This window comes from Triturus cristatus, chromosome 4_1 (assembly GCF_964204655.1).
Source record: "Triturus cristatus chromosome 4_1, aTriCri1.1, whole genome shotgun sequence".
NCBI lineage: Eukaryota > Metazoa > Chordata > Amphibia > Caudata > Salamandridae > Triturus > Triturus cristatus.
The window spans coordinates 527,745,892-527,769,057 of NC_140585.1; the positions used below are offsets into that span (position 1 = coordinate 527,745,892).

The following is a 23,166-nucleotide window of genomic DNA, read 5'->3' on the forward strand; positions in this document are numbered from 1 at the left end:
CCATCGCGGATGATCTTTCAGGGCCACCTGATCACCGACCGTGAGGTCGGGGGCCATCTCTCTCCATTCTTTGCTGACCCTATTGTTGGTGGCCTGTCACTTTTCCTCAATTTCTATCTCTGCTGGGCTGCATTCTGGCCCAGTTGGGATGACATCTTGGGTGTTCTTTCTCTGTAGTAGGACGCTGGGAGAACACCCACTGGTGCTGTGAGGTGTCTGTCGATAGGCTGTCAAAAAACTGTCATCTTCACTCTGCTCCACCCCGATCCTGAGGGCTCTGTTCAGGTTGCGAATGAAATACTCAGCTTCTCCGTTTGCCTAGGGCCACTGTGGCATTATCTTTGTGTTGAATGTGTAGGCTTTGGAGGTAGGTCTGGAAGTCTTGTCCCTGAATGGGGGGTCCGTTGTCAGTTTTCACTTCATCGGGGAGGCTCAGCAGTGCAAATACTCTCTCGAGCATTGGCTTGACGTTCTCAAACGCAGTTGACCAGACGAGCTCCACCACAGGAAATTTCGAATGAGTGTCTATGATCACAGTGGTTAGTCTGCCATTGGGGAAGCTGCCAAAATCCATGCTGATCTGTGACCATGGTGTACTGCAGGCCTCCTCTGTGATTACAGGAGCATTTGGTGGTTCTCCGCTGATGATGGTGCAAGAATGGCAGCTGTGGACATGCTTTTCAACCTGCTTGTCCATCACTGGGTATCACTCTTTGTCTTCTTATGTGGGCTTTTGTTTTTGCAATCACTTGATGTCCCTGGTGCGAGATGTTGCACTACTTGGGCCCACAGCTGCTTTGGCATCACTATCTGGTACCCTCACAGCAAGAGACCAGTGCCGCTTGTACTGAGTTTGTCGCACACTCACCAGAGTTGATTCCTGGCTGCTTGCTCTTCAGTTGTGAGAGTCCTTGCGCCCTCTAGAAAGGTCTTCCACCTCCGGCTGTGGAGCGCTTACTTGACCCTGTCTCGGATCTCATCCAGGGAGAACGCTTTTGGAACACGGTTCGTGCATTACCATTTTTATGGATTCCTCGGCCCCTTCATCTGGTTCCGATGAGCTGTCACCATCTGGGGCTGCCACCGGATGGTGAGATAGTCCGTTGGCTTGTTTGTGCCTGGCTGGTATGTGATTTAGAAGGAGTAGGGCTGGATCAGCACGACCAATCATTCAATCCAAAGTGGCCAATTTCTGGCAGTACCGGTAAAGAGAGGGACTGTTGTGTGTTTCCTTTAGGGCCCACTTAGTTTGCTGGTATTATAGTTTGCACGTTTAGGCTGCTTTGCCTTGTACACATTACGCTTAGCACATTTATTTTTGTGCCACAACATTATTTTAGAAAAATTTGCACCTGTTTTTGTTATTGGTTCAGACTGTGTCTGAATATCTTGTACAAGGTCAAACAAATCTGTGCCCGGTCTTCCTGTGATCGGTTATCAAACATAGCTTGGCATTTAGACATAACATATATTCACATCTGCTGATTTCAAGAAGTCACCTAGTAACATATACACGGAGACGTGCCATTTTGAAGACAGAGAGAAGGCATTCTAGCAGAGCAAAGGTCCCAAGACGAGAGAGCTGTGCTAGCTGAGATGTAGAACAACTATTTATGCCTGACAGTTATGGGGTTTGCCACTAATTCCAAAGATCTATAATATAACACTGTGTTTCCAGAGTGCGGGTAGACTGGGGCAAATATATAATCCACCATGGTAGGGCTTCTTATTGTTTATAGTTTACTTTGAAAAGATTTGTCATATGAATGCTTTTTTTTCTTTTCTTTTCTCTTTTACTTTTTAGTTTTTACAGAATGTTATTATCCTTGAGCCAAATGTATATGTGTAAGAAAAGGTTTATTCAAATCTGTTCCAAAATTATTATTCAGACTTGCCCTTTTGAAGCTGAAGGCAAAACACTTGCTGGCAGGTTTTAAAGCATGATAACATGTATGTATTCTCTAATGAATGGAATCATTATGTACAATAAGAAATAACTGTTTGCTTCTATACTAAGTAAAAATGGCGCATCTACCTCATTTCCAAGTAATCCATGCACAGTCCTTGAGCATAGGAGTTATCAAATGGGTCGCACCGAAGGAGCGCGGATAATCGGCTACCATCTGCCCAAAAGACAAGTGCCACTCTCTAACCTGGATGCCTACTGGCATTCTCCAGGTTTGTAACTGAAAAGGATCAGCTAACAGTCTGGCAACCGACCGCCAGAAGGTCTTTTTAGGCCCCTGCCAGGCCATATTTGCTTGCTATCAAACAAATGCCTAAACAAGCAAAAGTCACTTCACCGTTCTGGGGACAGAGAAGACGACAACACTGGGAACAGAATGACACTGAGACAGATCCCAACAGCACAAAGACATGGTGAATTGTACACTAGGGGCATCATTAGGTCCGCCCGCCCGCCATCCCGACGTGAAGAGGGACCGCCCGCCATAAGGGCGGGGGTCCCGTGGAGGCAATTAGGATGCGCCCGCCACAGTGGCGGGCGCATCCCGCATATTTAACATTGCGGCGGGCGGTGCTGAAAGCACCGCCCGCCGCAATGCTAAAAATGCATGTTGCACATTCCAATGCACAACGAGACAGGCACCGCACGGTGCCTGCCACGTTGTCTATTGAAATGCAGGGGGGTACCATAGGTACCCCCCATGTGCATCCCCCAGAGTCCCTGGGGGCCCGCAACGGGCCCCCGCAAGCAATTCCCGTATGCCTTTCCGTGGCGGCAATGCCGCCACGGAAAGGCATGTTTCCGTGCCCATAGTAATATGGCTGGCGGTGTCTCAAAGACACCGCCACCATATTTAAGTCTTTTCCGCCCGGTCGACTTGTTGACCGGGCGGAAAAGCGGAGGACAGTCTTTCTGTCCGCCGCGATCTCGGGTGGATCTCGGGTGGATCTCGGGTGGATCGCCACCGCCATGCGGGCGGTGGCGATCCACCCGAGATCCTAATGCGCCTCTTAGTTAGGGAATACACCAACACTGAATATTGTACAGCCTGCCGACTCTTACGTCAGCATGTTCCACTTTGAACCCTGTAATATAACAGTCAAACTCGGGACCCCTTACTTAAAAATATTTTCCCTGGCTTCATAAACCTCTAGCATTTCCTCTGGCTCATCACTTAAACACTTTGAAGACATTCCGAGATAATTGTGTGATCCTTAATATTGTTATGATCTGTTCCCAATATTTACTCAAATACATAATTTTGCAGGTAGCAGTTATTCAATCTCTGAATACTTAACCGGTCATTAGGCAGCAACTGAAACCCAACTTGAACTGCTATATAGCTTGAAGTTGTCATCAATCCACATATATATCTGCCATTTTTGCCTATGAAGTCTCCAGGCGTCTGGATATAACCTAACCATCAAATGTAGGAACGGTGTGTGGGTGAAAAGTAGAATCTATTTTTTTTAATCATACCACATCAAGAATACTACATCACTGCCCTGTAACCGTACACTTCTGCTCCAAGAATCCAGCTTCCTCTCCCATCATTTTTTGACTTTAATTGTCTTTGACGTTATACCGGGCTCCACTACTTATTCGGCTAGGTTTGTGCTGTAGAAATGCCACATGAATATATACATGCATGCATACATACATACATACATGCTTGAGGTAACGCGAGGCTTAGACCGTATGAGAATGCATGGGTCAGCCCCTGCATTAATGTTAGTTTCATAATACATTGCTAGTCAGCACACGTAGCTATCCTTGTTGCTAAAATTAAAATCTCCAGCTCATCTACTGTAGGATCGCGTGAATATAGAACATTGATCTTACCTCCAATTGCACATATGCTCGCATCCAGCCCCGTCTTTGAAGTGAAGTTTCCCAGTCCACCCTATTATTTACCTGCAATAGGAGTCTGTCAAACCTCTGGAGCATTTTATTTATCAACGTTCTCCTTTGCACCACATACTAATGGTTCTCTTACCATAATTCCGTGGTGTCTCAGTGTACTATTGCATGAATGTCTGTAAGATCACAGCTTCAAATCCTGACGAGTCCACTCAGACTTCATTAATATTGACTTGTGTTACAACACAAATAGCTGTGCTTTAGTGAACAAGTGCTATAGTGAACTTCAAGCTTTGTCCAGTTAGAAGCCATACTCTCCCTTCTTCATGGATCGAGTCCTGCTCAGACTCGAACTAGCCCAAAGGAACCATTGTCTCTAATAGCGCTATTCCAAAATTCCAAAAGTAAGGCAAAACGAGCTGTACACACTTTGGATGCCAAAAGGACACTCTTGTATTACCTGGATGCAAGGTAGCCATTATATTTAGACAATTTAACAAAGGGCAGTCTGTCTCTAAAGAAGGCAGGGCAAGTTACATAACAACACGTGTCAAACTGTGTGTGTCGTTCTAGGCACAAAGAAGTGTCAGGGGTAGGGTAAGGGTGAATTCACATCAGGAGGGGCTGAGAGCCTGTGCAGAAGTCCCTCGATGCATGCACGTGCAGAGCAGCGACATAGAGAATGATGCACAGATTTCTCAAATACATTACGGCAAGTATGTACTCATGAAAGGACCTGAGGTGAAAGAACGGGATAAGCTGTGCTATGTCAGACATGCACTCCTACCCGAAGAAGCGTAAGCAACCATTTTGGTAATGTTTAACACACTTAAATGGGGAAACTGAAGATGGCCTCTGGCGGTGAAGCTTGAACCTAGCAACTTCATTGACTGGAAGCAGCTGAAGCACAATGAGGTGCATAGGTTATAGCCCTAAAAATCTATTCACACCACTATGTTCATGTATGTAGAGAGGGTTCACAGTCGTGCGTCTGTGACTATTTTAGAACAAAGCATGTGATTTAAGGACAGACAGTAACGATGGGGAATCTTATTTTCCAGCAAATACATGACTGACTTGTATCTGACATTGCTTCTTCTAATTGAGACAAATTGATGTCACCGCTTAAGGCTAGATTTCCTGATGTCTTTTGGTGATCCACGGAATGTTATGGCTACTCGGTTGTTTTATGACACATTGTATGATGGTGGCCAAGGTGATTGTATTTTGGTGGTACACTTTTAAAGGGTGTAGCTGTTTTATATGTATGAACCATCGGCTATTTTTGATCAATGTAGCTCACATTAGACACTAAAATAAATACTTTTCAAGAACATGTTTCACTGTTAGTTGATGTGTGGAGATCAGACTTTTTAAATAGTGCTTTCTTTTATGTAAACCAACCAAAACTCTTTTACTAATTTATTGTTGTGCCTAATTGTAATTTTGTGCTGTTTTCCTCCTGCAGGGACATCATTGAGATCGATGTGGATGACATTTTTAGCTGGTAAGTATTCTATTTATGAGGTCTGAGGGGTGTTTGTATTGGTTGGAAGTTCTCTTTGAGAGTGCCCCTTTCACATGAGAACTGTCTGCTTTTCGCGTTCTCTGCTGTGCTCTGAGGTTTAGTCTGCACATGAGGTACAAGGTCGATCAACAATGCCCCTTGTTATTCTGTTCTGGTCAGTCCCTCGCACCTAGACATAACATACTACCCACAGCTGCACTACTGTAAATCGCGTGCTTTAATATTGCAAGCTAAACATGTTTTGACACTTGGAGAGACACCTTTCCAGAGAGAAGAGCTGTGCTTGTCCTGAGATGTGAACATTTCATCTAGGCTTTGAGGTATGGGGTCTGCTGACAAAGCCCAGAGGTCTTCTTTTTTTATAATAAACTATCTCTTACAACGGGGAGGGTGGTTAGGTCTTTTTGTCTTTTTCCAAGGTCTTTATAAAATGATATCGCCGTTTGTATTCTATGGAATTGTGACAATGCTGACTATATTGTGTTTATGCAGTTTGCTGCTAGTAATGGCACGTGTACTGTACCATGGAGCGCGTTAGTTAAAATAAACATTTTAAACAATACAGCGTCTCTGATTACTCGCATTGTGGACAAGTATGAGTGAGTGAGATGAAAGAGTCGTCTGGCTCCCGCAATTCCCAAGAGAGAGTGACGTGTTCTGGGTTGTCTAATCATTTGTAGCTTCGTTGTAGTCTGAGAACGAATGAGAAACTATAGCTAGTCGGTTTGGGATTTTGGGTTCTAATGTGGTAGGATGGTACACCCCTATTCACTGAGGTCCTGTTTTCCTGTGCATAGTTATGTATACGTGAAGAATCCCTACAACAATGGGAAGGAGTTGGAAAGGTCAGTTAATGATGGCAGCGTCACCATTAAGCTGTACGTCTGTATTCTAACAGAGAAATGTGCTTTCCTAGATTTGATTTTGGGCTTTTCAAACCCATATAACTGTACTGATTCAAAGAATGTCTTTCAGTTATATAATTTTTTTTCTACAAGTCTCATATTCTATTGTGCTACATAATGCGTGTTTATGCACAATATATTTGATGTTTGTATTCATATTTTCTTGGTTTGTTGTGTTTAACCCATTAGTCTTTTTGTTGTCAATTACGAGATTTCTGAATACTCTGTCTGGCTGAAAATATTTTTCTATCAGCTCACAAGAATATGTTTCAAAGCCTTTTCTAAAACATGATTTAAAATAACATACTTTCGAAATAGTGCCATAACTTAGAACCCTCGCATTTGATTTTTAACTTTTTCTATTGGTCCTTGTTTCGCTTCCTCCCGATATCCCCAATAGCTTTCATTTCCTCTGTCTTCGTTGAGGGACCAGAAAGATCTGATTCTCGATCCGACTTTGAATTCTTTTGTCACTTGCTCAAAGTAGCGATTTGTTTCTGGACACATGAGTGCTCTTTTGCACCATGGTGATGTGGTACAAAGTGAATAATTGCCATTCAGATCATCTGGGGCAGTCACAAATGTGACTTATATTTCTCTGGTGTGTCAGTTGTTTAGTGGGAACCCAGGTCTGGCTACTAAATGCTTTCATATAAAACAAAGTAAGCTTTGTAAAAATATATTTTTCTTGTCATTTTCACAAAATGTTACACATAAGAGTGGCAAAGCGGTTGAAGATGAAGGACTGCATTGTTAACTTACATTGTATTATGTATGCTCCAGAGACACTGATTACCTTCTAATTCTTGTACCCAGAAATTTGTGTGGAGAGCCTGGGTTAGATATAACTAACACAATCAGATTGTAATACAACTAGAAGATTTGTTTTTAGAAACAAATGTGACTTTTTTTTAATGTAACTATGACCTGATTCTTTGTTTTGTAATGGACTCAGTATGTGTAGAGCACTTGGGTGTTCAAACTTATCTTTCATATTACTTTGAGTGTATGGAATTATCTGTTGTTTTATAATACTTGTAATATTTTTAGAGTACATTTTACATAGTCTATTTTGTGTGTTTTTACTTATATTATTCTTGAATATTATGCTGTGATAACACATTCCCTTTCCAAAAAAGAAGGAATTCAAGGATTAGGCCAGTAACTCTACTTAAGTCATTATGAGATTTAAATCCTACTCTACCATACACTGGAAATGGAGATTCTATTCCAGTGTAAATTATGCAATACAAGCATATTAAGCCAGTAAAAATTGCCAAACACTTATTGTATTTACAGTTCACTTTTTTTGGAATTGTGATCTCCTCTCATAAGGGTTTTTCTACAGAGCTTCGTGAATTTTATGGCAACATTTTAAGGCCAGTACCTACGGTCAGAATATTTTGTAGGATTTAAAGGATGCTGTCCAGGGTATCAACAAACAATTACAGCTTTGTTGATGCAGTTTGGAAAATATTCCCAGCTGCACATCTGAGAACCTAGATACAGCCAATCTTATTTGACATGCTGTCAGCAAATTGGCCTGAAAATGTCCTGATTCCATGCTAGTCAGAAGGTAGACTTCTCAAGACAGCTACACCACTGCAACAGGTATTGCAAAATGCATGTCTGCCTGCTTTCAGACTACAGCAGGAGATAGCGTATATCAGTATACACTGCAGAACATGCCTCATGCTCCAAACATCGGTTGTAGCAATGATAAATACTGTTCCAAATTCAATTGACTTATTTAGCAAATAATTTCATCCAGTACATCCCATCAATACAGTACGCTTTACAGTACTTCTGGTGCAAAACATTTAGCTAGAATTGGTCAGAAATCTATTAAGTAAGCATTGCATTACTTTGAGCGTTTCATACAATAACTTAATATTGAATCGGAGTGATATCATTCCAATTGTCTTACAACAGTTTCCTCACTCTTCTGTGTATGATACTTCTTTTTCTTCACACAACTCACAATGCTCCCTTAGTGACGCAGGATCGGACACTTTCCCACGACTCTGCATTTATTTATTATTCAGGCATGTTAGTTGGCATCTTTTATGAACTTTTGCAGTAAAGCTGTGCTACTCCTCCTCCTTTTGGCCCTCAGGGGCTCTGTGCCCCAGTAAGATACCAGCCTCCCATAGCTCTTGACTAATCCCTCCAATCCTCTCAGCTGCTACACCCTTGGCCTCTCTATGCTTTGTTCTTAAACTTCAATAGAGTGTGTCAGTACGTTCTTCGTAAAAAACCAATTTAATACTTTATGTAATTACTTCCATTTCCTTTTGTTTCCTTGTAGCAATGATGATGATGAGCGACATTTAAAATCTAGATTCTTCAGGTAATGTGATAGTTTTTAATATTTTTCTATACTTTGTTGATAAATCTTTGGGAAAGATTGTGTCACGATCACATGCATCTTCTTCCTAGCATAAACAGTTGACATTTATAGGGGATGGTGGGTAATATTAGATGGAACACAGAGACTCCTAACCTAAAGTATGTTTGTGCTCAACGCTTTCACTGTTCACCAGGAGCCAGTTTAACTCGGATTCCAGCAGACTCCCAGTCAGCGCTTAGTGATCCTCTCAGGCTCCTCCTCCTTCTCACCAGACAAGTGCCCTAAGCCTCTGTCCCAGGTGGTCAGATGTAGCAGTGCGCTCACCCTTTATGGGTATTTCAAAAGCAGGATTGATAAGTAGTAGTGTTGGTCTCAAAATGCAAATTCCCAATGATAGTGATTAAACCTTGCAGGCCTACTTACCAAATTGCACTGGTCAATGTCCGCACATTAAGACCTGATACATAACTTTCCTAGTTGGCTTTCAAGAGTATTGTTTTCCTGGTTTAGGAATCTCAAGGTGTGCAACTTTATGGAACAAATAAAGAAGCACAGGGCGCCATAGCCATGTGTACTACAAAGAATGATTGGAATTAAAGTTAATTAGGACAATAACCTTCCTCTTAAGTTTCACATCTCTCGACTTCACAAGAATATTAATTAAGTTATTGGGAAAGAATGTTCCAGTCTGCCTTCAATATGTGTATTAAACTATTTAAATCAAGAAGATCTACAAACTTCAGCTAAATGAATCCACAAGGTGAATTTGCAGAGCCCAGATATCTACCCTTGTTTACTGTAAACTAACAGTAAAGCATAAAATGCACTTTTGTATGCTAACAAATTCATTAACCTGACTACACTTATATATTTTTACCTACAAAATACATGCACATATAATGCAAATGTTTAGATTGTTGTACATCTCTGGAAAGCATCTTAAAAAATTGTCACTGGGCTGTAAGAAACATAGGTCATCGTGTTTGGCAAGTGCCCTCTATGGGGTTGTGTTGTTTTTTTTATAAAAAACTTGAAAATGTGTTAAACAATTTCTCAACCTTATCCCCTTTCTGAGCTTTTTTCCTTGTCTCTAATTGTGTTATTCTTTATGTGTAAATTTTTTTGGAAACTAGAGCTTGCTCATGAATCCATTTGTGTTGTTACATGTGAGATGTAGTGTTTTGTCATTTTCCAGTCACTATGAGTGGCATGTGTGATTGGGCAAAAGAATTAGTCTAGCAAGTATCAGTATTGGCAATTGTGTTGTTGTTTGAGTATGTAAACTTTGCCTAGCCTTACTGATTATGGGCCAGAACCCTCTATTGCTCTTACTAGTATTTTTAACGCATCACTGCCAATATTTGCGCAATTAATATTGCCTGTCAGTTATATAAGAAGAAAACCTCTGCGTGAGAAATAGGCACAGAAATTAATACATCATTTCAGTACATAGCAGAGGACAACTCTCTTACGCTCTTGTCTTGCATTTGCTCCATATTGGTGTTTTGTGACATGGTGGAAAACCTCAGGGATCGCAAGTGTGGTTATTTAATATTTACTGGCTGATATGTGAAGCTTTATGATAGTCTCAAAATAACAATGTTTTTCTTTTTTAGAGAGGCACACAGTCAGACTGAAAAAAGGAGAAGAGATAAAATGAACACCTTGATTGAAGAGTTGTCTACAATGATCCCTCAGTGCAGTTCTATGCCTCGTAAATTAGACAAACTTACAGTGTTGCGTATGGCTGTTCAGTACATGAAGTCCCTCAAAGGTAAGATTTAAAGTGTATTTTCTGATATTCAAGTTTTTTCTCTGGGTTGGATATTGTAGCCAGGACAGCAGCATAGGATGTGGGTCAGAGTTTCAGATTTATAATCACGTAGGCTCCTCCTGGTGGTATGCCAAGCGCTTCTCCACTTCTCTTCTACTTCACCTACATTGAACTAGGCATAGCGGAGTCTAGCATTACTCCTTTTGAAAGACAATGGAAGCACCTCAGTTAAATAGGGCTGAAGGCGGCCTTGCAAATAGAGGGTTAATAAATGTTTGACTGTCTGGTCAATCTTTATATGCTGCTCAAAAGAGCGGAGGCGCATTTGTTTCTTTGAGATTAATTTAAAATCCTACAGAGAAAATACTGATACCCGAGAATCATGCAGGCCCAGGAAATTCAGTAAACTGGTAAGAATGGAATAATGCTTTGGCTTACTTGTCAAACGTTTTACAGACTTTGACCATAAGAATGATTTTAAAGAACCCAACTTTACAATTTTACACCTATACCAGAAATTATCTCTATGCAATGCTTTTACTATTTACTGCTTTATTAAATTAAATTACAGTCTGGTCTGAGCCTGGTTTGTGGGGAGAGCAAACAGAGTCCTAGACAGATAGCATTGAAGTTTGCTCATCTACCATATCAGGGAAACTGGAAATAGTCCTATGCCATATGACTGTGATGGCATGTAATTAGCTTTGATGATGTTCTGGTCTCTAACAACTGGTAATGTTTATATATTTTTAAGCATGTGAATTAATATGAAAACAAGTGTATCTTCTTTTCTAGGATCTTTGCATGAATATTTTTAATTGATCAGAACTTCTGAAAATTTGAACTGTTTGTTCATTCGAATCTTCATTTTAATTTTTTGTAGTATTACATGAGTGCAAAAAGGTTTGGACTCATTTAATACTACAGAAAGAGAAATAAGTTAAGGTATTTGATGCTTTACTCCTGGTATTCTTTAGAAACCCATACATATTACAGAATCTCAAATTCCTTGCCTAAAACTGCAACATCATTTATTGAGCAGGCCCATTTGCGCACTGAGCCCTACACCATTGGCATGTGTTAATGGGTTAGGGCAGCCTCATAGTTCCAGCCTCCTTGGTGTACATTTCCTGTATGGTTATATTTTCAGCAAGAAGATAATGGCATCTGTGAGAGAGGATGAAGCTGTATTTGAAGGCAAGCTTCATGGGCAAATGAATGGCTCAAAAACAGGAAGGATAGATTTGAAGCCCAATTTAAAGTATCTATAACTAGCATGTGTTGGGAATTTTCCAAATTATTTGTAGTTGCCACACACAGTGCTTCAGTTCCCTCACAAATGACACAAAACACCAATAATCCCAGGGCATACGTTGGTTTCTTCTAAAATATGTGTTTTGTTCATATTCCATCAAGGTCAATATTTCCCATATATTTCTTAATTTCATTGTGGGGAATTTATTCACAAAAAGTGACTATGTTTCATAAAACTATCAGACCAAAGCTATAAAAAACTTTCACTTTACTCTTGTATTGACTCTTTTCTGCCCAGTTTCTTAAACATACGATTTTGAACAGCTAGCATGATTTCATTTGTGAGCATTGAGGACACTCACATTTAAAAAAAAAGTTTAATAAAATTGTTTTGAAGAATAAAAAAATTACAAATAGTAAGCCATGAACAAAACATATTGACCATAAGGTTAGTGAAAAGTGAGCAATAAAACAGAGTAGAGAGCTATTTACATTTGAACAAAATTAAAGGGAAAGGGAAGGAACAGGATATAAACCTGTGACTGAAGATCGAGTAACTTAGCATGTTAATCTAGGACCAAGGAACAATTAAGATATCTAAAAAACAATCCAATGGTGAAAAATAATGAAGAAGAGAAAACAAAAAGCAGAGAAAATTAACAATTTCCGGAAGTTTAAAATTTTCATAACATTTACGAGACAAAGGTATAGTTCCAATCTTATTTAAATATTTAGTTAATGGTGACCAATATAAATCTCTGTTAACAAACAGATTGTTATAGAAGAGGCAAATGCAATATCCAATCTGTGTTAATGACCAACATTATTCCACCAATTCTTAACTGACAGCTTAGATGAACATTTCCAATTAACTGTAATTTGTTGAAAAGCCAGAGCTAACTAAAGGTCAAATATACCCTTTTCATGTACAGTTAGCCCTAAAGAATCTGATAAACTTCCTATAAAAAGAATAACAGACAGAGGAAGGTGTAAATTAAAGATATGCGATATACGAGAAAAAATATTTCCATAAAAGTAAGCTACAACAGGGCAGATGAATAGAAGGTGCATCAAATCAGCCAAGGGAAAATCACATGACCAGTATGTCTTATTATTAGTATGTGAGAAATTAGGTGCGGATAAAGGAGTAAAATTCAATCTATAAAATAGAAAGAACATAGATTGAGTGGTAGAGGCAGACCTAGACATTTTTAAAGATCGAGCCCAGAGTTTGTTCCTGAAGTTGTGGCTCCAAACACAACCCAAATCTGCTTCCCAGGTAAGTTCTATTTTAGATTTAGAATGGTCAGGATCTGGGGCTGGAAGCTATTTATAAATCAGTGATGCTTTTGGAAGAGATGCAAGTATTGTGAGAAGAGAGTTTTCTGTGGAAACAGAGTAATCAGAAGGGAAGGCATTGAAAACCTCTAGAATGATTTTCATAAGAATGGAGAATTTGTGCCAAAACGAACGAGGGCACCTAAAAGTGGCTTGAAATTTGAGGAAAAGAACAAGGAGTCATACCATCAAACAAATCGTGTACCCAAACTATTCCCCTAAGTCGCCGAGTTTTCCAATAAAGGGGACAATGGTGATGAGACAGGTATACCAAAGTGAAGACTGTATGAAAGAATCTCTAGAGATGATCTTTGGTTGACAATGAGGCCTTAACAATAAAAATGTATGTTTAAACAATGGAAGAGAAGTTACATTAGTCTTTATGGAAAAAGTAAGAACTTTGTTTAAAGGAAAAGATGCCAGTAAGGAACGTTAAATGGTAACCCATAATGGAGTGAAGAGGGAGGGTACTGCAAGAAGCCATTTAGATGCTTACTTGAGACAAAGGCTTTATGGTAAAGGCGAAAATCAGGAAAGTTAACTTCTCCGGCAGTTTTTGGTTTTCTAAGATGTGCTAAAGATCTTCTGGATTTCTATTGTTCCATAGAAATTTGGAAAGAAGAGAATCAGTTTTTGTAAAGTAAATGGATGGAATGAGTTGTTAATATTGAAAAAATATACAACAAAATAGGAGTGATCATCATTTTAATAGAATCAAGACGTCCTCACCATGAAAGAAAAAAAGGGCTCCAGGAAGAGAGGAGTTTAGAAATGTGATCAAGCCCTGTCTTCATATTCAGTTTTACTAAATCTGATATGGAGCTAATAAACCAAATGCCAAAGTATTTCATTTTAGAACTATTTCAGAGGAATCCAGTCAAATCAAAAGTAGGCTTGAGGCAAAATTTGGTGATGATGAGAATTTCTGTCTCATCAGTATTGATTTTATATCCTGAAACAAGGGAACAATCTGAGATTTCTTGCAATAGGGAGAGAATAGAAGTCTCAGGGTTTCATGCAAAGAGCTAAATATTATCCACATGGGCGTACAGCTTCAAATTGTGTTCACCATAAAGAAAACCAGAGATAGTCATTCTGACGAATATGGGACAAAAAATGGTTCAAGAGCTAAAATGAATAAAAGAGGGGATGGGGACAACCTTGATGCACACCTTGTTGTAATGGGAATTATTGAGAGATAAGTCCATTAACTAATACAGAAGAACTTGACGCTGTATACAGCAAAGAGATAAGGCAAATATATTTAGGTCCAAGACAATGCCATTCATGAGCTTGAATTAAAAAAGACAAGTCCACTCTATCAAACGCCTCCTCTGTGTCAATACAAACTGCAGCAAAGGAATAAGAATGAGTGGAAGCCTTGTTTAACAACCTAAAAAATAACAGGGAATTATCTGAAGTTACCTGCTCTTAACAAAGCCACATTGCTCTTAACTGATTAAATCTGGCAATAAAGGCTCAAGTCACAAAGCAAGCACTTTAGTCCAAATTTTGTAATCTACATTACAAGAGATTAAGAGTGATAATTCTTACACTGCATAGGATTCTGACCCTCTTTATGGATTAGGCATATTGTGGCTTCTTGGAAAGTGCCACACGCTTTGCCAGTGGCATAGAAATATTGAAAAAGTTGTTAGAGTTTAGGAAGTAATACGTTTGAAAAATAAAATCCTACCGTAAACCCATCTGGCTCCGGTGGTTTACTTTTTTTAAGGAGAGTTAGAAATCTAGATAATTCCAGGAGTGATAAATCATATTCCAGAGATGTTAAAACATACTGTTGTAAACAAACACAGCCACTGAAATTCACAAGTTATAGTTATCTCAAGTAACTATAACTTGTGCTGTATAGTAACTATAACTTACGCCCCCGCCATGCAGCGTTTTCATCAATTATGTAATTCCTGATTTTGCAGTCCTGTTATCAATGATGTCATAGAACTTTGTCATGTTGTAATATGGGAGGTAATTAGCAGTGTATGGCAAGAGCGCCACATTTCTTTTCATGTTGTGGCCAGCCAATTCAAGTGTGAGCTTACAAAGAAGCCCTCAATCCTGTGGGAGCAAGGTGGCTGACGGGGAAAAAAGCCCCATCCGCTAATTGGATTGCTCAATGTTTTTTTTTTTTTGATTGCAGGACTCTCGCGAGAGTCCCTTGAACCCAACTGTCCAGATATACAAACTATTTGAACCTTAATTTCTTTAAAACAATTGAATGTATATACACCAAATCAGAAAAAGCACACTTTCTGGACTAAGACCTAGCTTGCTGCCAAATTTGGTGTAGTTATGTTCAGCCATGTTTGCTGTATTGCTATTCAATTTTCTTGTGGACTTTGCATTTTAACCCTCAACCCAAAACTTTGAAGGAAGAGCTGAGATTGATAAACTTCATTTTAGTACTGTTTCAGGAAAAAATTAGGCAAGACCTATATACCAATAGCTCTGGATAGGAGCATCCTTGAGAAGAGCAATAAACATGGGTTAAACTGTAAATTAAGATGCATACAAGGCATGGAAAATTAAATATCGGGTGTAGTGGAAAGGGGAGCCAGGTTAGGGTAATACAAGTAGGAGTAAGATTAGCAAAAAAAAGGACAAATGCAAAGAAGCAACATGTGAAGGGAAGTGGGTGCAGCACTGGAGAGAGAGAGGGGAAGACTGTTTAGGAGAGAAGAAGGGTGGACAAGATTAACATCATGCTAAATAAAGATTTAAAGTTTGTCCCAGGTGACCCCAATGTGTTATAAAATGGGCATGGGAATTTAAACTGGAAATTTGGTCATTTACATGATTTTTATCTCTCTTGCTTTAAAACCTTCAGAATAGGTTTGATCTAGTTCGTCTGTTTATTTCATTTACAGGTACCAGAAGGTATTATGCAGAAGACAGTTACAAACCTTCATTTTTACAGGACGATGAGCTGAGACAACTCATCCTCAGGGTTAGTAAAGAGAGACTGATAGTGTTTACATTATTGCATATTTTTTAATACCTCGGTGGTTGTGGGTCAGTCCTTGCTTAAATGCCTACTCACTAATGTTGTTTCGGTATTAATAGGTGTATGTAATACTTTGAATTTAAAGGCCTATTAAGATATTTATAATTCCAATGTCGTATTCTTGTCAATTCTATTCATAAGTGGAGTTTCTTAGGAAAATATAAGTGAAAATTTGGTATTTTCTGTATGAACAACCCAGCCTACTACTTTTTACACAGAATACATATTCTGTTTTAACATGCATGCTATTTAAAAACATTAGAAAAATGCAGGTAGTGTTTGATTAGCAGCATAAACATTATGTTAGTAAATATACAGGATGATATTTTGATACAGAATGCATGGGGCGGTCAGTACTTTTGAATGGAGAAATACCTTTAAAAAAGGCTTTACTCGTTATCACTTATTGTATTTTATCAGAATGATTTATTAAATAAACACAGGAAATGGTTACACTTCCACTAGTCAGATGTTTTTTAACTTATTATTTTAGACCAAACTCTTTGCAAATTGTTGTTTAATTATTACAGTACGGTAACCGTAGCGTCACTCTCACTCATCCGAATCACGTCCTGTACTTGTTTTAATTTGAGCTCGCTTTTCATTTGTGTTAGCTGTAACTTGCTTGGGAAAACGGTTAATAAGCATGATTTACCCTGGAGAAATCATCAACTGAATTACACCTTTGCCAATACTGCCATCTGATTGGACTTAGGTAGGACCAATCAGAAGAATAAGGACGGAGCTTGTTAGAGCTCGCAGCCCATAAAACTCAGACAAGGAAGCAGACGCGCAAGTAACAGTAGCGTCATGCTCACTCATCTGAATCGCATTCTGCACTTGTCTTAATTTGAGCTTGCTATTCATTTTGTTGGCAATCGCCGTAACTTGCTGAGGGAAAACTCTTTATAATGGAGATTCAACTCTGGGAATTTGTGAACTGCATTACAGCTTTTCCAATGCTGTCATCTGATTGGACTTAGGTGGAACCAATCAGGAGAATAGGCCCGGAGCCTGTTAGAGCTCATAGCCTATATAACGTGGGCAACTAAACAGAAGTGCAGCGTCGCTCCAAAGACGTGCCAAAGGCAAGCCTGTCTGTGCCTTTCTGCACCCGTTTGGGGCCAGGGGCCAGCCACTATGCCCAAACACTATATTACTCCTCAGAGGAACTCAGGCATCTTTAATCACCCAGCTATCAATTAGCTCCATTCACCATAGTTAAGTTACAAACTTGAACATCTTAAAAAGTTTTACCTCTGGCATTAAATTGTCTCAAACAACCATGCACCATGCCTTCGAAACACTTAAGAACTCTGGTACCCACAAAACAGACCAGATTTTGGTCGTTTATCTCAATACCAGATCTATGGTCAAGCACCAGACTGAAATCTTCCATCTACTCAACTTTGAATCTCCAGATCAATTATTTTTAAAAGAAACAAAACCTGGTTAACGCATAAATCCTTGCCAAATCTTGTTAATAGGTGATCTTAATTACTGGGCAAATGAGGAAGCTGGAGGGTGCTCCTCTGACTTGCTCAGCAATCTTAATCTTTCCAGAAACTGGTCCTGGGTGGACATCAATTCCTTCTGCGAATCCCTTTCGCCCACTTCACCCAAACCATACAATAGCATTAGTCACCACACAGAAGAATTTACTAACTGGCTAAATACTGCCAGCAATATCCACACCCCCCCTTCGGAAATTCAAACAGGTCAGATGCCATGAGACATCCAAATAGTTTTCTGATGACCTAAAAACAGCCAAATCTTCATTTCGTCGCTCAGAACGCTAATGGCGGACTAACCATTCATCCGATAATAAGGAAGCCTACATTCTCTGTCTCAAAGGATATAAAAGTTTAATCAAACAAGCTAAAGCTGTGTTCTTTTCCAATAGAATATTAAACTCAGTGAATAAGTAAAAAAAAATCTTTAACATAGTCTCTGAATTATCAAATCCCGACACACTGCCTATACCTTTTCTTCCTACGCAGAATTTATTTGACACTCTTAACTCTTTCTTCATTGCAAAGATTAAAACAATAGAGTACAGTACTTGTTAGCTTTCTCCTGAACCATGTACCCCCTGATATAAGGAACCAGCTTACTCTTTCTAATTTTCCTGCCTTCAGCAAGGATTGCCTCGTGGACTTGCTGTTAAAAGTCAAGTCGGGATCCCCAAATTTCGTCTGTCTACCAAAAATCCTGAAAACAGTCTTTTTACACTTTCCTGACGTAGCCATTCCTCTCCTCAGTCAGTCCCTAAATCAATCAATCAATCAATTAGACACTTTCAAGGAGGCGATTGTGGTCCCACTGTAAAAGAAATCCGGTGAAGAGCCACTTACCTTGAAAAATTATTGGCCAATCTCCTTGTGTTCATATTTAGCAAAGGTGCTCGAAGCACATGTTGCCAGACACCTCTGCTAGTTCTTAGAGGAATCTAAGTTGCTTGCATCCCATTAGTCAGATTTCCAGCCATTTTCTCTCATCTGAAGCTGCCATTCTCTCAGTTGTAGATTACCTGCAGGAGGAAGCCGACAGAGGCACCACCCAGGTGTTGGTCCATTTAGATCTTTCGCCGGCTATCTTGTGGAGTTCCTTAGGGGTCTTCCATGTCCCCTCACCTCTTCAACCTGTTGATTCATCCCCTAGTGCATTCTCTTGAGAAGATGAATGTCAGAATATATAACTATGCTGATGATATGAAGCTACTCTTCACTATTGATACGCCTTTGAAGCAAAGGAAATATTTGAAAACACTGTGTAGTTTATCAGAGACTGGATGAACAGTGACTAACTAAAACTAAATTCTAATAAAACAGAAATTGTCATAACTCAAATCAAAACAATGATGTGGAACCCTTCCTTCTGCCCCCGATGGGTGCCCCTCCCCAACCCAAGCACTCTGTTAAAAGACTAGGAGTCCTCATCGACAAAGATCTATTGATGAACCGCAATTAGGAGCAGTTACATCCTCCTGCTTTCTACAGCTGCGAAAAATCAGCAAATTGGCAAGTTCCTCACATTTAAAACCCTGGTACAAGTTATTCCTGCCTTGTTCATCTCACCAATTGACTATGCAAACTCTTTTTATCTTGACCATCCTGCAGACTCCAACTAGCACAAAACCAGGCACCCAGACTAACATTTCAACAGTTTCTGGTGAGGAAGATTCATTGGTTACCGGTTGAACAATGTACCATCTTTAAGACCGGCTGTATTAATTTCAAATCCATCTACGGTAGGCGCCCCACCTTCATGTCATCTAGAACTTAAAAAAATATATCCCCAGCCGCAACTTAAGGTCCACTCGGGAATCTCCTCTCTACTTCATCATTTAAAAAGAAGAGACTGGGAGGCTCCTGTTTTTCTGTCCTTGCCCCCAACATTTGGTACTCCTTTCCTCAGGAGATCAGATCCACCCCTTACTACCTGATATTCAGGCAACTCTTGAAGACTTGGCTACTTAAACAAGCCAATGACTAATTGTTTTGAGGAGGGTTCTGCTTTTACCTAGCACAAAGAAACCAACTGTTATGCTTGTGCCCCATAAAACCATGTAACATATCATAACAGCATAACATTATTAACAATTTGTTGATCCCTTTTGTGTGTACAGTTAGTACAGTCACAGAAGCAAACATCTGGGAGGGGTTGCTTGCTTTATACGTTTATAGTTATGGTTAATAATGATTTCTCTTTTATTGCAAGTGATCGACCATGCACCCACTTTGTTCACTACTTGTTCACTTCGATGCGGACTTCTTCATTAGCACCAAGTAGTTGACCTGCACAATTCTGTGTTGATTTGTTTGTTTTCATTTTCCAAAGTTATGTTAGTTCATTAAGTGTGCATTTTGTCTCCTAGGCTGCAGATGGGTTCCTCTTTGTCGTTGGATGTGATCGAGGGAAAATTCTCTTTGTCTCTGAATCAATCTCCAAAATTCTAAATTATAGTCAGGTAGGAGAACTTTACTTATTTTGTCTAAGTACAATGACTTAGGTAGAAAACTATTCACATACATTTGTTAAATTGCAAGGTCGACATACTACGGTTACTATTCCTAACTATCCCTTTGTTTGGCTACTTTATCAGTGTAATAAAGGCACCATGTACTATTTCTGTTTTAATTCTGTGTGTGGCGATCAATTCAGCAGTTTTGTTCTTATTTAAATGTAACACTGCCATGCAGAAAGGCTTGCCGGTTAATTGAAGCCCCATTGCTGAGTGATCCAGATCCGATCACTAGTAGTAAATAAAATGAAAATGTACACATTTATTAATTTATTAAGAAGAGTTGTGGTCAATCTGTAGGACATATATATGCTCCACTGTACTCACCAACAAATGAAAGACCACCAGGCCTCTTAAAATAAAAGGAGTATACTAGTCTAAGCCTCATTGTTCTATCACACAGATTTGATACTTAGGATCAATACATTCTGTTTGTTTGCCAATATGTTCTATTTTGAGTTATTGAATCTCTTTGCATCTTTCACATATCAACACTAAGAGGTTGGTTGTGATATCGGGGGACGCAGTCGGTCTGGAGCCGCCCGACCTTAGGTTGGCGGTTCCGACCGCAGGATTATGATGCAACCACCCATAGGGGGGTCGCAAACATGTATTTTACAATGGTAACTTGTGCGGCGGGCCGAAAAGGCCTGCAGCACAAGCTTTCATTGTAAAATGGAGGTTTTGAAACATCACTGCTATGTGTGGCAGGCACCCACGGTGCAGGGATGTTTGAAGGGGCACCATTGGTGCCCTGCTGGGGGCTCCCAAAGTCACTTTATGCCTGCCTTTTCATGGTGGGTGGACCAAAAATGAAAGGGTAGGTGGAAAGTATTATCATAATCCCGATGGCGGAGCCAAGCCTAGCTCTGCCGTCATTAGGAGATTATGGTGCCTTCCGACGTACCACCGGGCTCCTTGAGCCTGTCGGAAGCACCGCGGTCAGTCCCTCCACCCGATGCCTCAACCCGCCGCGTTGTAATGAGGTGGTGTAATGAAAGGTCTCAGATCTTCCCTGGACCAAGGTATGTACCGTCACTTTCCCAGGGAGAGAATATCAGTTCCAAACTTATGGAATATAACATATACACAGCACTTCCTAAGGTGGGCAAACTCTCAACACTCCCCCAAAGGCAAGGCAAGAAAACGATACCACATGAGTCTCCTCTAGACCAAGGTAACACACACACAACACTTCTCTAGAGCGAGATATACTTTGCACATCACTTGCCAGGAATAGAACAACTTCCTATAACACAATTACCTGCTAGAAGGGAATTCACCCATCCTTCTACAACAGAATACTTGGCCAAGAAGAGTCCACACCTCCTGCTACAAGGAAAAGACGAATTGGTATATCTGGGATATATTTATTAGTAAATAGCACCACAGGGTAAGCCAAATGTACCGATCATAGCAGACTCTAACATATCAATAGTATGATTGAAACCCAATCAAGGCAAACATATATGTAGAAATATATATATGTATGAATATAAGAAACTGAAAATAAGAAGGAAAGGAGAGAATCAGTAAAGAATCAAGAGACAGTTAGTAGCAGAGACACCTCACCTACTGCTTCATCATTTCACCCCACTTCGCTCAAGGGGAGTCCATTGCTTGAACCGGGTGAAAGCTCAGAGGTGACACCAGCCCCCACTCTTCTGTGACAACACGTCTGCTCAACGGCGTGAACTTCCACCAGGCCAGTGTAGGCTCCCCTTTTTAATACAAATTCAAACACAACGAAGCTTCTAGCAAGCCTTGCCCCCTCGTTCTCATGAGAGCCCGTACCAGCCTGCTCCAAGGCCACTGCATCGGTTGATCAGGCCTTTGCTATGGCTCCGAGACAGACCATGTACATTCCTCTGATAAGACCCAGTTCTCTCTAGTCAGTAAAGTGCGAAAAACAGGAGAAGAGCAATACGTGCCCTCCCCACCTCTGCAGCTTCGTGCAGGCACAGAAAATGGCTTCAGTCATGAAAATGGAGTTAGTTAAACCATGCACACAGAAAGGCCCAAAGCAAGATGCAATTGAAAATCAAGATGACATGAGAACATGTCAAAGGCAAAAGTCAGCACTGCCATAAAGCAAGGTAAAGTCAGAAAACAGAATGACATTAGACCACGTCAGAGCCAATAGGTCAAAGTCCTAATTCACCTAACCCAAATAACATTATACACTTAATCCCTCAGTATCCAACATTGAGCACATGTGTGCACCATCACCCACATCACTGCACCTCGACATCCCACACCTTCTATTCTTGGCAAGACTATTCTACTAAAATACAGCAAGATTACAGGACAAAAGAGAGGCAGGCATATGCAAAACCATCCTACATTAAGGCTAGGCTAACATAACACACTAAAATCAGTTAACATGGTGGTGGTTGAGGGTCATCATAGAATGTCAGACCACAAAAGTGGCTCATTCACTACATTGCACCCCATGACCCTCGATCATCACCATTCACATATGTGAAAAACAAAATCTCTTAACTAAAGGCACAACTATGAATGAAGCACTGCATCTCTTAACTGCAAAATCGAATTATTGCAAAGCAAACAGAGACTGCACATCATAACTGAAAAACATAGCAAAAGATATGATAATCACTATAGAGCAAGCAAAGACTGCATTACCTAAATACATGTAAAAGCAATAACTCAGGTGCATCTAGAAATAGCACACCGATATCTGGATATATGTTGAATGGATACACAAAATAAATGAATCAAGCTTTTGAATGCTCCTAATGCCTCTAATGGTTAAACTGAAAACTCTACTGCCAAACTCATATATTGTACAACAGGTGTTTCTCTTCAGTCTTTAACTCAGAAAATATCTACTCTAATTGCAGCAAAGCGTCTTTATTGGTCTCCATCCCTAAAAACACACAGCCTTCTCCCATCACATCTGAACTTCACGTTGATAAAACAGTTCACAGTTCTGGCAAAGCACATCCTGTAGTTCCCTCTTCTTCACTTCTACACAAGCAGTTCCCCTGTGTGAAAGACACACAGCCTTCATGCATGTAAAGTCGGCCTCAAGTGAAGGAATCAGTTCCAATCGCAGATCCCTCTTCGCTTGGAAAGAAGCAGTCCATCTGTGTAGGACACAGCTCTCCGGCATCTATCTTCA

At 40.0% G+C, this 23,166-nt stretch overlaps 1 protein-coding gene across 1 annotated transcript in view; it reads left to right on the plus strand.

Annotated features, from left to right (window-relative positions):
• The window catches only part of BMAL2 (basic helix-loop-helix ARNT like 2), a 227,159-nt gene that overhangs the window by 89,548 nt on the left and 114,445 nt on the right, over positions 1 to 23,166 (plus strand). Inside the window, exons 3-7 of the mRNA XM_085652803.1 lie at positions 5,295 to 5,333; positions 8,568 to 8,609; positions 10,226 to 10,383; positions 15,861 to 15,940; positions 19,875 to 19,967. Coding sequence (XP_085508929.1) covers positions 5,295 to 5,333; positions 8,568 to 8,609; positions 10,226 to 10,383; positions 15,861 to 15,940; positions 19,875 to 19,967 — 412 coding nt within the window. The remainder of the gene's footprint in view (positions 1 to 5,294; positions 5,334 to 8,567; positions 8,610 to 10,225; positions 10,384 to 15,860; positions 15,941 to 19,874; positions 19,968 to 23,166) is intronic.